This window comes from Strongylocentrotus purpuratus, unplaced genomic scaffold (assembly GCF_000002235.5).
Source record: "Strongylocentrotus purpuratus isolate Spur 01 unplaced genomic scaffold, Spur_5.0 spur5_scaffold_5, whole genome shotgun sequence".
Classification (NCBI taxonomy): Eukaryota; Metazoa; Echinodermata; class Echinoidea; order Camarodonta; family Strongylocentrotidae; genus Strongylocentrotus; species Strongylocentrotus purpuratus.
Genome location: NW_022145611.1, coordinates 34,593,512 through 34,609,822, shown reverse-complemented (window position 1 = coordinate 34,609,822; position 16,311 = coordinate 34,593,512). Strand labels below are relative to the sequence as shown.

Genomic DNA, 16,311 nt, shown 5'->3' with positions numbered 1-16,311 from the left:
CAAATATAAATATATTCAATTTCATAATTATTATTTTAGTATAAACTATGTTACCTTATGCATAATAGGGCAAGTACTAGTACCTTTAGGTAGGGTAGGGTAGGGTTAGGTAGGGTGGATACAATACAAAAATACACAGACAAACCCAGTACACTTATACCATAGACGTGTAGTTGCATAACTGTGCCTGTTTGCATAAGACGTAGGGCTACATGAGCCACTAATGTAGTCTGTGATACACCATGTGAGAGTTAGCAAAGTAAATGTAAAGTGAGCGGAACAGGCAATACATTTTATTGAATGCCCTGAGCATGCACTCATTACCATCATAGGCATGGCTGGTGTAGTCATAACGGTGGAACAAGCAGTAGGACTCGATAGAAAACACAATGGTAGAGAAAATGTGAACCTCATAACAACAAGTTTTCTTGATAACCTCAGAAATATGTTGATAGTTTTAAATAACAAAAATTAAAGAAACAAAAATTTTAAAAGGTGCAATAAGACCTACTGTACAAACTTTATAGTCACCAGTTTATCTGGTTTATCATTCAATGATATTGTGACCACAATGGGCAAATATATATTTCTTTCAACTGAAATACAATATGATGATTAAATAAACAACTGCTATAACAACCACATACATACCAAACACCAAATGGCAATTCTTCCATAAAACACAGTCAATCTACAAAGCAATGATTTAAACTAAATGATATTACGGAGTTAACACATACATAAATATCGTAACACAAATGTATAAGTTTCCTTTTAGTTTTACAAGGGAAAGCTTACCATCACAAAGACCGATGTCTAATAGCACAAAGAATCAAAATATTAAAATAGGAATGCTTTTATGAAGGAAAATTGTTTGGAAATACTAGAAGACATAATAAGTAGAGAAGGGAAACTTCATTTAATAAAGGGGGAAAGTGCCCTCTTAGAAGACAAATTTACCAGCAACATTGTAAAACACAAAAAATTTACCTAGCCTTTCTTTTCAAAAAATCAAATAATTAAAGATAGCGATATCATTATTTTATGTAATCCAACTACAATATGTCAAAATCATCATGTGAGTATCATTTCCTGATTTAGACAAAAGACACATTATAGCTCAATGTGCTTTGGGGAATGCTTTTGATTCTCCTTCACTGCTGCATCAACTTTCTCGCTATCTTCTGAATCTTGCTCTGGCTTCTCTTCTTCTTTTTCATCTGTTCCCTCGGCTGCCTCCTCAGGGTGAAGCACAAATCCCCTACGTCCGGCTCCTACACTATGCTCTTCATCTTCCATGAACTTGAGGAAGTCATATGGAGGAACTAAAGGTTTCCATTCTCGATCTATCAAGGCTACAAGAAAAACAGAGATAAAAGTGAGATGTTTTCATCCGATTATTTAGATAATACTCTTCAGGAAGTCTTCAGGAGGAACTAAAGGTTTCCACTCTCGATCTATCAAGGCTACAAGAAAAACAGAGATAGAAGTGAGACGTTTTCATCCGATTATTTAGATAATACTCTTCAGGAAGTCTTCAGGTGGAACTTAAGGTTTCCACTCTCGATCTATCAAGGCTACAAGAAAAACAGAGATAGAAGTGAGATGTTTTCATTTGATTATTTAGATAATACTCTTCAGGAAGTCTTCAGGTGGAACTAAAGGCTTCCACTCTTGGTCTATCAAGGCTACAAGAACAACAGAGATAGAAGTGAGATGTTTTCATCAGAATAATACTCCTCAGGAAATCTAAGGCTTCCACTCTTTATCTATCAAGGCTGAAAGAACAAGAGATATTATTATGTTCTTATAAAAGACCAGTTGGAGAGCTTTGATTGAACTAATAAGTTGTATAGCTTTATTGAGGCTCTGTGTCAGTCAGACATCTTTGTAGCATCTCATGTACAAGTACTCATTGTTTCATAACATGACCTGGCATGAGTCATGGGTTACAGGTCATTCTATATTTAGTTATACATGCTAGTCTGTATTTGCAGACTCTGTTAAACTACATGTAGCTATCACTACAGATATGACCCTCCCCCAGATGGGAGATGTTTTCATCAGATTATTTCAATAACACCTTTCAGTAAGTCTTTAGGTTGAACTAAAGGCTTCCAATCATGATCTATGAAGGCTAGAAGAATGAGATACCCCCTCCCCTAGATGTGAGATGTTTTCATTAGATCAGGAAGTCTTTAGGTGGAACTAAAGGCTTCCACTCACAATATATCATGGCTACAGGGAAACAGAGCAAAAGGAGGCAGCTGTTAAATACATCAGGTACCAAAATCATAAAATGGTCTGGAGAAAAAAAATATCTTAAGTACAACGCTATACAGTTATTATTATTAAATAGCACAGAAAAAAATACTACCATATTTAACTGACCAATACTGGTAGATTCTAAATGTAATGGATATATCATGTATTAAGGATATAACATGCAATGTTCTTACCTCTAGCCTCAGAACAGTGCTTGGGACTTTCCAGGGATACCTCAAGCCAGGCAGTCAGAGCAGTTTCAGAAGGATCGTTGCCATAGGGACAGCGACACACTTCACCTAATGCATGGTCTAAGATGGCTATGGTAGCTTGGTCAGAGTTTGGTAAAAAGCCGTACGTCGTCAAGGTTTGAGAACCAACAGATTCCTCATCAGAGCTGCCATGGAATAACAGATTGATATCATATTCAAGCTAAGCACCAATATGTGGTCAAATACCACTACTTCATTCCACTTAGGAAAATATTATGATATATACATGAACATGGACATTCACAAAGATAATGGAAAAGAAAATCACATTTGAAAGTTGGGTGTACAGGAGAATTATGAGAAATACTGCATATGGGAATTATGAGAAATATTGCATATGGCAGGACTTAAACAAAATTATAATATCCTTAAAGGAATTGTTAAAGAAAGGATGATGCTTACTTTGGTCACATTAAAGGACATCACAGTCTCTTGAAAGATTTGTTGGAAGGGAAAGTATAAGGTACTAGACTAAGAACCAGCTGGGAGGGGGAAATTAATACATGGAGTGGAACACACTGAAAGTGTTTTCTAGAATGGCAGAGAACAGAAACCATAAATGCTTACATATCCATCTGGCTCAAGGTGTACTGGTCACCATATTTAGTGGTTGTTAGTTGTCTCATTGACTGTGCTGCTATCTCTGAGATTTGATTACCAGCGTGGAAGAGGATGACAAAAGGCCTATGTTTGGCTAAGTAGATTGGCATGCTGGATGCAGTCAGTTCAGGCTAAAAATAATAGTAAATAAAAATAATTAATTATTTTCTGACTTTTCACAAAGCCCACCATGTTTCAAGAAATCTATGATACTAGATATTTCAAATAGTACTTATACAACTATGCAGGTTACAGCTCTGGATTTCCAAAATGTATAAGTCCAACAAAATGAGAATATAAATGATTCATCCTGCTGAATGGCATATATATGACAAAGACATAAGTTTGTCCATATATTGTCTGCTTTTGCAGAAAACAATGACAAACCATTCTTTGGACTATTTTTCATCTGCATTCCTGCAAGTGAATAATAAAAGGACCCATATCTTGGACCTTGAAAAAGTAATTCCTTTCAGTAGCTCCTAGAAGCTATCCCAATATACCAAATTCAAGGAACTTAACAGACTCAATATGTTTGTTCTAAACTTGTATCATTTCTAGTACTTTTAGACCTGTCACAATAATTCTTTTCCTTCAAAGAAGCTGAAAGTGCATACTGTGTTCTTTGGTTCAAACGTATTGTCAAGGGAAAGTGACTACCGGGTATATAAGCTTGTTCTGACAGTCATACATGTAGAAGGGGACCCCTCTTTGAATACTAACCAGTATAGGAAGACTAGCTTTTTTGATGAAAGCTACAAGGTCTTGAGTAGTGGACTCTTCTATGAACCTCTGCTGGGGTTCATCGGGGTCATTCCATTTCATGATGGTGATTGAAGGCTTGGCCCGGTCGGGAAAAGAGCTTTGCCTGCAAGATATATACATATATATATATATATATAAAGGTAAATGCACTCTTAAGGAAATGAAAATGTTTCATCAGGTCAAAGGTTACATCTATTCCCTCATTATGAACATTTCAAATCTGATTTAAGAATTAAGTCAAAACAAGGAGGTGATAACATCAAACCCATAAAACAGCAGCAACAGTTCATGCCTGCAGCCCCATGAAACGAAATAAATAAACTAATTAATTAAATAATTTATGCCCGCAATAAAGATGTGTTAGCCTACAGGTAAAAGTATCAACATAAAGAGTGACTATTTACAAAACCTAAATCCCATGAAGTATATGGAGGGTATCATCTGTTTACTCAAAAGCTGATTTTTAAAAATGCAAAGAAGCAAAAAGAGGATTTTTGTCTTGCTTACTTCAACAAAAACACAAACAGGGATATCATATGAATGGACGTAAGTACTAGTAGGTATACATAAAGCAAGCAAAAATAGTTGATCTAAATAATAACAACAAATTCACTTTTAAAGAAACAACTTTAGTATGAAAATTCAAAGGAATCTTAAATCATTTTTCTCACAAGTCTATATTGATTTAAAGGCATAGAAACATAACTTACACTTCTTGAGCACACTGAGATGTGCATAATCCAAACAAATATTCTCCCCTCAGCTCTTCGGCTACCTGTTGGAAGACTGCCCTCTCTGGTAAGATAATAAAAATAGCGTTTGTGTCAGAAAGGTAGAACAGAGAGAGGCAGAGAGTCAGACAGATGGAGACAGAAATCTTACAGGTAGATGGAAAGAGGTTGGTCGCATTGAGGTGAAATGTATTCTACAGTTAAGTTGTGTAAATTGAACATTTTACATTTAAAGGAAATTTAGGTTAAAGTAGGTTGACTAAATGTATGGCCAATAGCAAACTACATGGATGTAAAGAATTATAAAAACATAAAAACTACATTAATGTGGTTAGTTAAAATAAAACAGAAAAATCGAGATAGAAGATGATAACACTGTAGGTCCCCACCCCCCTAAAAAAAAGAAGACTTTGAATGAAGAAGAAATTACAGAAACCAGAAAAAACACAAATAATCACCTTCTTGAAAGCCATCTGGTATGACAGCCAGGATAAGGCTGGACAGGTGATCTTTGACCCACGGAGCTGGAAAGATGCCTTTTGTAGCTCTCTTGACCTCATCCATATCTTTTAATTCAATCGGATTGGAAAGCTTATACCTGGTGGATGAAAAATTAGTTCAGTCCAATTAAAACAATATAATGGAACGTCACTGAAATACAATGAAGTACACAAAATTTCTTAATTTTGAATAATTTTAACTTAAATGGAGTAAGGGGTAATTAAAAGAAGACACACCTAGAATGCTTAGAGCGCCATTCTGGTAGTTCTGCTAAAGTGGGGTAGAATACATATTAAGCGCTTTCAATCGCCAGAAAAAGTACTTTATAAATGCAACTATAAATATTATTACTTGACAAGTGGGCTTGGGTTCAAGTACTGTATTCTTTACTTAGACCTTATGAAGGTGTGGCTGCTAATCTGCTATGCAATATTATCAGTGAAATATTAAAGTTGCAAAATACTTTCAGCACTTAAACGATTCTTATGATAGATAAAACTCTAGAAGAATGTTTTGAATGTCCCAAGATTGATGATCAAATAACGACGACAATAACAATGGTACTCACAAGAGATAACTCTTCAGAACATTATTCTTGTCCAGTCTCCCACCATAGGTAGCTATATCAGACTGCCCCCTATACATCTTGACAGTGGGATAGACCATCACATTGTTCTTATCACATACATCTGGCCAGCTGGAGCATTCCACTCTAGCTAGAGGGGGTTCTTGACTTTCAGATGAGAAGAATGCCAGGATGCTCTCTGCTGCTGAGTCAAATGAGTCCAGGAATGCCAGGGATCTTGGGTTCCCTGAAACAGAACAAAAAAAAGAGACTTATATGATTGCATGGATATATCATACCTTATATTGGACAAGGGGTATGCTACTGACAATGCAGAAAAGGTAAGAAACATGTTATAGTTTGGACACATTGATTACCAGATGTTTTCCATGAACATTAAGTCTCTGCATCCTCCTCTTAATACTGGTGTTCGTAATGGTTGGAAGACATTTTTAACAAAACTGTTCCACCTATTAAGCTTTCACACATGACAATTCTAAATAGTCAACAAAAGATTAAAACTAAATAATAATAGCACCATCTTATTTCTCAGTGAAATGCCTCCCCATATTTCAAAATTTCCCATTTCAATCTTCAATGAAACTAAAGTATGACAAAATATTTAGTGTGTAGTGGTCTTTACAGTCAGTGATTCAAGAACATGGGTACTTACACTCCATAGTGAAGAGGACGCTGGTCAGATGGGACTGACTGGTAAACTCAGGGAACGTCTTATCGGTCAGAGAAGAGATAATGTACTTCTTGGGTTCTATGACAAGACGTGAGTGGACAGTGGCTTGTTGGACAAGGTCATCCTGACGCTCTTGAACTGCAAACATCCATTAAACATGAGAAACATCTATCAGGTACTCTTGGTACAATGTTCAGGTGTCCAATAAAATGAAAGATTTAACTTGTTTCACTTATTACTTTACATGCACCAAAGATCCAGAGTTATGGTTTTGAAAAGGTGACCTGTTTTTGGAGTGAAAGATTTTGATACAATACATAGCGACATAAACAGGTGAAATGTCTTAATGAGGAGTGCATAAATACACGAATGTACTGTTTCTCAACTAATTAAAATTAAAAACACTTCTGCACGTTATTTACCAATTAAGGTACTATAAAGTCCAGTTACCATTATTGTTGTTATACCTATTCATTTTCTTTTATTGTTCTTACCAGGAACATCTCCATCATCATCGCCATCTTCTCCCATGACATCATTTTCATCTCCTTGGTTTGGATCTTCAAGGTAACTGAAGACACGTTGGATGTTGATCTTGATGAATGCTTTCAGGTCAGATACATCATTGATACCTTCACCACTTATGACCTAGTTTTGCATGAAGCGAATGTGTTCATCAGAAATTAAGAAATAATATTATGCATATATAAAATAGATATGTCCATTATTATTTACACATTACGAAAAGCTCTCGTTAAAACTATACCCCACCACTATAACACAGCAGTGAATGTAATCTGGTGGGGTATCACTACCCCAATTTCGTTTCTCTCGTTAAAACTTTGAGAGAGCTACTACTATTACACAGGCATCAATGGGAATCTGGTGGGGTATGACTACCCCAATTTCGTTTCTCTCGTTAAAAACTTGGACAGAGCCTTGAGGCTCTGAGTGAGAGATTATGATATTGGATTGCAGCTGGACTCTTCATCATCTTACGTAATACTAGTGTAAACAAACTCTTACTGGGGCTCTGCCTGAAAGGAAATGAGAAGTAGGAAATAAGTATTTTACTTGTTTTAAGATATTTTCATGTCCTAAAGTCACTAATAATTTAGATGAAGACCAAAATGAAAGTTCGAACGAAGCAAAATGACCCATCATTGGCGATATAACAACAATTTTAACTCTGGCAGCAAACCCCTGCATGTGTCTCTTTCTCCCTTCTTCCTTCCTTTCCCCCTCTATCATGCTTATCTCTCTCTCTCTATCACCTCATCAAGGTCTCGGTGGGGTGGATTACAGCAATAGTGTTTACTTAGGGCTTAACAATCTCAGCTCTAGTAGTGGTGAAAGTCAAATGGGGGTTTCAATTTTAAACGACGACTTTTCGTCATGTTTATGCATAAATTTCATAGCTTTCTTATGATGACATCACCATCAATGCCATCACTATCACTGCCTTCTCCTTCTCTTTCTTCTTCTTCTTCTCCTCTTTCTTCTTCTTCTCATCACAACAACCATCGCAATCAGAGTCCATATATTAAGCTATTCAGCAAAAAAGTTTTTACAATTATCTTGAGAAATACCTCACTAGGCTCATAAGTCTAATAAAAAACTGCTACAATGAGGCATATCAGCATTATAAAAAATATCATATCAGTATTCATTGAACAGCAAACATCATCATCTGACATCATCAACATGATATACAGTACCAACCTGATCATGACTCTGAATCACAAAGCATGCTGGGATACATTCCCCCTTCAAATCAGCAAGCAAATTAGCATCTGATACAGCATCCCTTTTTGAAGAAAATGTAGAAAATCAGAAAAGGAACTGTTATCTTCTGGATCAAATAAGAGGTGTCATTTCCTATGATGTTATAATAATGCTCCAATCATACACACACGTACATAGATGTGTGTATATCAAGATAATATTCCAATGGGCCTATTGCCCTCCTGTTAGAAGAATTATTTTCTGCTTGAAGAAAAGGATAATACTCTATGAACATTTTCAGCTTACAGCATTTATGAACAAAACATTGAATATCTTGCATGCAACTGTTTCAAGCATTATTTCACAGCCTATGGAAATATCTTTCTGTTGCAAGAAATATTTATCTGTATCACCTGTCTGTTTGGACCTATGATGATGATGACACTACCACTATCACATATCTCCATACCACAAATGTTACAAAATTCACTGAATTATTGCTGAATTCAACATGATTCTGGGACAACTACCCAGAGGAATTCCACCCCCAACTGCTACTATCCCATACCCCTCTAGACATTTACACCAGGAGCAACAACTCCAGGGCAAAGAATTACCCCCCCCCCCTCCTCCCACACACACACACTAATGGATTAATTGTCTTATGGACTAGTTGTCCAAGAGGTAGTTTTCCATGGGGGAAATGGTAATTGTCCTCCAAAAGAGAGGTGGGGGCACATAATTATCCTACAGAAGAGAAGTAAAATGGAGATTGTCAACCTTCTGCAATAACCATCAGGTTCTTTGCTTTGTGACTTTCAGCAGATCGAGGCAGAGACTCACCGATCAATGACAATGAATCCAAGGTTTCCCTGGTACTCATCTTTCACATCCACGATGAGAGATAAAGCTTGTTCATGATTGGTTGGATCAGTGATAGTGTAGAGTGTTGATATACCATGCTCCTTGTACACATCTGACTGCCCTGCCTCAGACATATCAACCTGAAAAAAGAACAGAAAAGATGATGGAAAGAGAACTTGAGGAACATAATATTACTGCTGAAAGCGAACAAACATGAATAAATAATTCATAATAATAAAAATAATAATAATAATAATTTTTTTAAGTCCACTCTAAATTTTGTATTGAGTTAAAACGAAAATGGAAATTCTTTTAGCCCAATTGATTGTGAGCCCGGCTGAGCAGCGCCAGATCGACGTTGCTCTAACAATTATTGTTGAACGCCAAACAAGGTAGCAGCAACTCCCGTCTTTTAACGTCTTTTGGTATGACGCTGCCGGGGTTCGAACCCACGACCTCCCGGTTGTGAGGCGAACGCTCTACTGACTGAGCCAACACACCGGTATAAAACCGGTATCATGCATTCCATTTCACTTAGGAAGTTGATGTACAACATTGTGTTTTACATTACAATGAACAAATGTGCTCATTATATTCATAATGGCAGACCGGGTTATCCCTGGTTTGACCTGCTCCACTGGTATATGGATCGAGTGCCAAGTAGAAAGTTCTTCATTCTGCACAAAACAAACATGAACATATGACATGAATCCAGTCATAAAATGAAAATGGGAAATTGATTTAAGGATATCTTAATTTCTGTTTGTTCATTTAGTTACAGGGTACGGGTAAGTTTTACCGGATGAAGATGTTGACGCAAATCAATGGATCAACGATCCCGCTTAGTCATTTTCAAACCTGGACAAAAATTACCTGTACATGCGTATTAAAAATAACAGCCAAATAAATCACATGCAGTATACAACAAAAGTGAGTACACTCTTAACGAATAGCGGAATATTTCAATATACATATTTATAAAGCTGAATTGGGAACAATGTCTTCTCTATTGTTGCTGTGCGGCTTGTGATTTTAGTACACTTTTGTATTAAAGGGGTTACATAAGGGGTGCACTCACTTTTGTTGGATGAATAATGTGCTGTATATTGAATACATACCATGGCAGGTAGTTCTAGGACTTTCATCATGATGGATAGACTCTCTAGTGTAACTGGTCCATTATACTTGGCCCAGACACAATCCTGGTGTGGCTGTGCCTTACTGCATTGGCTGATAGCGACCAGTGGATCTGGTAACCGATTCAAGCTAGGCTTTCTGGCAACAGGACAAAAAACGAAGATGATTAGATAATGAATCGCTTACGATCTCAGGAAAAAAAGGGAGTTTCCACTAAGATAATCGTTATCGAAGCTTCAGTTCAACTCAAATGGAAGGAAAAAAACACCTCCAAATGGAATAACCACCAGGAGTAAGATAAACCACCTCAGCATTGAACAAATATTACAGTATTTTTTGTTTTTTGTACTTTCTCTGGAATGTGCTCTATATGTTATACATCTATTCCTTTTCCCTGTTTCAACTTAAACACATCGAAAACTGATTTGTAGTATTAAAGTAATGGGGCTTTCACATATACACTCCAGGGCCCGTACGGCAAGTAAAAACAGACATGTTGGGAATTTTCGGCAGGCTCCCGTACAGTTCCTACTGGTGCCAGGACATTGTTCACCAGCCTTACGTGAAAATGTGAAACCAAAAAACTCAAACTCAAACTCAAGTTGTTTTGAGAAGTATGAGGACTGAATAGTCATAAACTGGTGAAATGAAATTTAGATGTGTTGACTAGCTTCAGAATTATGAATTCTACTTTAAAAATATGGACATTAAGATATTTCTCTAAATTCTTTCATCATTCCACAGATATCGACATGTATGTCAACATATGAGTTACATTTTCCTCCAATATTTTAAACAATGCATATTTGTCATAAATGAAGATATAAATAATTCATAAGTGGTGATTTAACTTACAGATACTGATTTAAAGCTTCATTACAAAATATTCTATCCATATGCCTAGTTTAAAGGGATCCGGTAACTTTGTCTTAGATTCTGAAACAAAATTCTGGATTTAGCTCATGATACAATGATAATTATAAACCTTTAGGTCAGTCAGGAACCCCATGACTTTTAGAAGCCGATCGCCTGCCTGATTATCAAGATATTTATGATTGGAATTACAAATTTTGAAAACCGTTCGCCTGATGGTTTTCATAACACTACAGTCTATTGGGGAAAACGAGTATGGTAAAACCGGTCACTCAAAGATTTTTACTTTTTTGAGGCACTTCTTGATCATTTCGAAGCGCGATTTTTTTAGGGCTTCAATATTATATCACAGACACTGATAACACGTAGGGCCGTGCATCTCAGATTTAACATTGTTACACGATCCCTTTAAAAAAATGATTGGCCTGCCCCCAAAGATCACCAAAATAAACGAGCCTTTTCAAGGTTGCAGGGCATTCATCTCTTATAACAGTGGATCGGTTATATTATAACATGACACCATTTTTAAAAATATAAAATTCTCTCTTACTTTTCTTGTTCTTCCTCCATCAAATTTCTATTGGTTGTCACAAGAAACACATACTTGTGTCTGTAAGCAAAGGCCACCTCCATTAAAGCTCTGTCAGCTAAAATATTAAAACACAATGGTACAGTTTGAAATAGTATTTAAAAAGAAAACACAATTATTTACTCTATCAGATCACCACGCATTTTAAACTTAAGATGCATTCTTTGTATGGATTATTTAAATGCATTTCACAACATAGGTAATCACAGAATGATCTGGTGTCAGTGGTAAGAGACAACTGTTGGCAGATATACTTAGAACATATCAATAGCATTAAACTAAAATCAATCGTATATCCATTATTTCCCTCCTTCTCTATGCAATCAAATGCACAGATAGTACTGAAGTGCAAAACAAAGGGGGAAAATGAATTAATGAAATAATTGTAATAAATAAATACTAGTATGAAATAAATTTTGTATTGGGTAAAACATAATATTATTGTCATATTAAGGATAGAGAGGTGATAAGATTTCATAAAAGAAACAAAATTTGTTAAAGTTAAAAAAGAAATAAAGTATCAACAACATTGAAAGATATTTTTGTTTTCAACTAAAAAATTGGAGACATTCTAAAAGAGAAAACGATAGTGTTATACATAGAGCGGACACAACAACTTGCATGAAAATACTGTCTATCAAAGAATTCAGGTGATACCTGTGATGCCAACAGCAGGGACATAACCCACAATGATGTCTTTCTTCCCTTTGTATCTGTCTTGTTTCTCAAGAAGATCTGAGGGTCCAGCAATGATGGGTACATCGATCAGGAGAACAAGGCTGTTATTACAAGATATATCAAATGGTTTTATTAGTCAACTTGAATTAAAAAAGGTTGTCATGGAAGTGAATTTCTTAAACAACAGTTATAAAATAGAAAGAAAAAAAAAGAGAACATTTAAACTTTGGCTTGGTCCTACATCGTGGATGTACCTCTAGTGAATGGACAATTTATGAATAAATATTAGTTTGGGAGCTTGGCTGAGAATAATTCCTGCACAGCATATTACAACAGAAGTCAAGGGTTTGTTAGGAATGCTTTCCAGAAGGCATCATATCCTGGACCGTTCTCTTCATTTAGATCATTGCAAAACTGAATTTACATCAAGAATTTTTTCCAAACCAATCAGGGTACATGGTCAATCAATAGACTTCATACTTTGTTAGAATTAATGTAAACATTCCATTGGTATGTTCTGATAATATCAAATAGCCTTAATTCTCCTCGATCAACTGCTTCTTCCTCAGTCCCTTGCACTCATATGACTTATAACTTAGAAGTGATACATTAATTGCAGGGTTTAGTAGAGACAACTTACTGAAGGATATTTGAAACAATTGAATCAACGCTGAATAGAGTGTCATACGCCAGAGTGATGAAGAAATGGCCATGTCTGAAAACAAAGAAACATGAATATATACCGGAAGGTAAGCAAGAAATCAACCATTACTCTTTATATGATTCACATGACTATGACTGAAAGTTTTGTATTCATTTAATGAATATGATAGTCAATTAAATACATTTAGCTCACACACAATTCACTTTATCTTCTATGACAAGAAAAGACACATAATAAGTGCTAATCTATATAGCAGTGGAAATATTGAGAAATATATCATCCTAAACTAAAAGATGGTGAAAAGAGACTTTATTCAACTTTATGATTTATGTTTAAAAAATTGCTTATAGTATGAGGATCATATGCATGTACGGTATAAGCAATTGACTCATGCTTTGTCAACAAAAATCTCAATTTCCATTATGTAGATGTGAATGTTTAAATACAGTTTAGAAAATAATGATGTGCAACAGAAAAAAGGGAGAACAAAATTAAATGATCGAATCCAATCAATTGACTGTAGCAGCTATCCACAATCATTCATGCTCTCCATATTGTGGTTTTACCATGATTTTTTTTCAAAACGATTTATTTAGAAACCATCTGATAAGCTATTGTAATTTCTGCTGGTGTATATTTCAATACACAATGATTTATAGAGACTGCAGTCCTAGAAAATCACGGTGAAATTAATCCGTAGATGAGGGTAAATGATACCAGCATAATAATAAGACTGATGCATGGAAATGTTTGTGTCCGTACTTTGTACTTGAATATCAAATTATCATTGTGATCCTGCTTTAATCTTCATTTTCTTATTTTCCATCTGGTCTGAAAAGATTGGGGCCTGCATATTAATTTCATTTCAGAAAAAGAAAAGGAAAGGACTCAGCAGGAGAATTGGTCCCTGTTTTCTGATATTTTACTTGTCTCTCTTTGGAGTGCATGAAGAAACTGATCAAGTTCAGAACTGCTTGCCTTGGTAACTAAACTCACAATTTATGTAAATATATGTCAGAAGAAAAATAATGTTCCAGTCGAGTTTACCTGAGTAACGTCAATTTGCAATTTAAACTTCTAAAAATATCATTGCATTCAATACTACACCCTTCTCAAATGAACTAGATAATGTACCTGAAAATATACAGGTTCAGTGATGCATCCGCCTTGAGACAATATTCAGAAACGGGATCTGATATACAGTTCACCTAATGAGAAAAAAATTATTAACAAAGTTTTAATTTTAGTAATTTGAAGGAGATGGCCTAGCTAGAACCTAAAACATAATGCAACGATTCAGGCAAAATAAACATCTGTCTTCTTTTTAACTTTTGAAATTACACATCTGTGCTTGGTTTGTAGCAAAACATACCATATAGGCTATACATACATGTGTGTAAAAAAAAATTACATAAAAATTACAACACATGCCAATACGTAGGGTACTACCCAAAAATAAAATTGTTACGACATGCCCAATCGGTCTTGCTTGTTACATTATGGTCAACTTGCCATGTTTGAGCAAAAAACCTTTACTTACATACATGTATAAAGTTGCTAATCCATAATTTTGGTAGGGCAAGTGTGTTTGTAACATGTATGTTGACCATGTTAAACAAATACCGGTAGGCCATTTTCGTATTTAAGGTTATCAAATTTGCCGCACAAATCTTTGTTAAGTGCCTCGTTAGAAATTGTTTCGTTCACCTGTATTAAATAATTGTAATTCAATAGCTTGTCCTACCAAACAACAAGTACTTAAGTACATGCAACTCATTATATTAAAATACAATTTTTTATTACAGGTGAATGAAATAGATGGGAATGAGGCACTTAACAAAGATTTGTGCAATAAAGTTGATTTCACTACGAAAATGGCATATTCTATCACTTGTTCGTTTTCTTGGTTCTCTCGTAGCCCATAAATGCTTTTGAATGATATCATGATACAAGTAAAATATCTTGCACATGAATGAATTTTTCAAATGTTCACATAAATTTTGCACTAACCGTTCCGAGGAAAACTCCAAAGTCCTTCAGGTAATCACCAGCCTCGCTAAAATGACCTTGAAATGTTTTGGAGTGTGCTGGAATAGCTACAAAGAAATAACAAATTCCAAAAATACACATTTCTAAATTGTAACCACACACAGAATTTTCATATGCACACAATTCACAAAGTCACAACTCATTTAGTCAATACTCAGCTCAGTAGCATTTAGTAGTTTCAGGAATTACTGAAATAAATGAGTCCACAGGCACAGGTATCACTGCAAGATTATAGACAAAATACATATTGGTATGTGCCGTTTCATTGTCAATTTAATTTGTACTATGTGATCTAAAATTACACTAGTAGAAGTAGAACTGTACTAGGTCATTTGTTCACCATCTAAAATCAGCTAGCTAGCTTACGAAGTCAAATGAATGTCGAATTTGTACACAACTCAGTGCACACAGGTCACAAGCATTAGTCAATACTTACTTCGTATGAATGAAATAGCTACAATTTCCTTCGTTTTCTTGACATCGTTGAAAGCCTGAGAAGATACAACATTGTAGAACTCACTAGAAGTAGCCGCAAAAATGGCAAAAAATGAGAGAGTCAGAAGAAAAGCAGAGCTTCCAGCCATTGTTCTCATCATAACCGGGGAAGTACGGTTAGCTAGGTGCTGTATCGTACAGGAGCAGGATGGCAATGGCGTGGCGTCCTTATGCCCAAGCTTACGGTATGAACCGTGAACAATTTCCGCACTGCACTGCACTGGGAGTTGCTGTTATGAGACAAAACGGGGAGGTACCATATGGTGGGAAATGTGGGCGTGGTTACAGTTGTTGTATACTGCGTGCATGGAGATCCCGATGTGGATAAGAAAATTACGTAGAGATATATACTTAATAAGTTCTATAGAAAATTATGATGGTACAAATCATATATATGACCTCCCCCTCGACCCCCCCCCCCCCCATTCTCTCTCCCTTTCTCTCTCTCTTTCTCTCTATATCTCTCTCTTTCTCTCTCTCTCTCATTAAAATTTACAGGAAAGAGTCCGTCTCCTGTGACCCGAAGAAGAATGGCGATTTAAGATCAAATCCGACCTCCCCCCTTCTCCTAACTCTCTCTCTCTCTCTCTCTCTCTTTCTCTCTCTCTCTCTCTCTCTCTCTCTCTCTCTCCTTCCCTCCACTCCCCTCACCTTTTTCTAGTAGAACTTAAAAGATAAACCCACGAGTAATAATCAATTAACCGAACAACGCCAACATATAACTACCAATCAATCATTAATCATTCAGTCAAGTCAATCAATCAATGAATCAATATATCAGTTAGTAAATCAATCAATCAATCAATCAATCTATCAATTAGTCAATCAATCAATCAATCAATCTATC

The 16,311-nt window shown here is 35.7% G+C and overlaps 1 protein-coding gene across 1 annotated transcript; it reads right to left on the bottom strand.

The window, feature by feature from the left end:
• Positions 1-173: 173 nt before the first annotated feature.
• On the bottom strand, positions 174-15,696 carry LOC583750 (thioredoxin domain-containing protein 16). The gene is made up of 18 exons (XM_783646.5): positions 15,406-15,696; positions 14,931-15,016; positions 14,055-14,128; positions 12,897-12,971; positions 12,236-12,357; positions 11,540-11,636; positions 10,098-10,254; positions 8,959-9,119; positions 8,113-8,197; positions 6,885-7,038; positions 6,373-6,528; positions 5,703-5,946; positions 5,092-5,231; positions 4,613-4,697; positions 3,861-4,005; positions 3,105-3,268; positions 2,460-2,662; positions 174-1,355 (listed from the first exon to the last, which is right to left on the bottom strand). The coding sequence occupies exons 1-18, from the start codon at positions 15,563-15,565 to the stop codon at positions 1,114-1,116; spliced, it is 2,550 nt and encodes an 849-aa protein (XP_788739.4). The 5' UTR covers positions 15,566-15,696; the 3' UTR covers positions 174-1,113.
• Between the last annotated feature and the right edge of the window lie 615 nt (positions 15,697-16,311).

What these genes read in the sequence shown, in the direction of transcription:
- LOC583750 (XM_783646.5), bottom strand. Translation starts at nt 15,565, where the DNA reads ATGATGAGAACAATGGCTGGAAGCTCTGCTTTTCTTCTGACTCTCTCA. An exon ending in TTGGAGTTTTCCTCGGAACG is followed by an intron (nt 14,129 to 14,930) that starts GTTAGTGCAAAA and finishes TTTTCTCATTAG; the next exon opens with GTGAACTGTATATCAGATCC. An exon ending in TGATGATGGAGATGTTCCTG is followed by an intron (nt 6,529 to 6,884) that starts GTAAGAACAATA and finishes GGATGTTTGCAG; the next exon opens with TTCAAGAGCGTCAGGATGAC.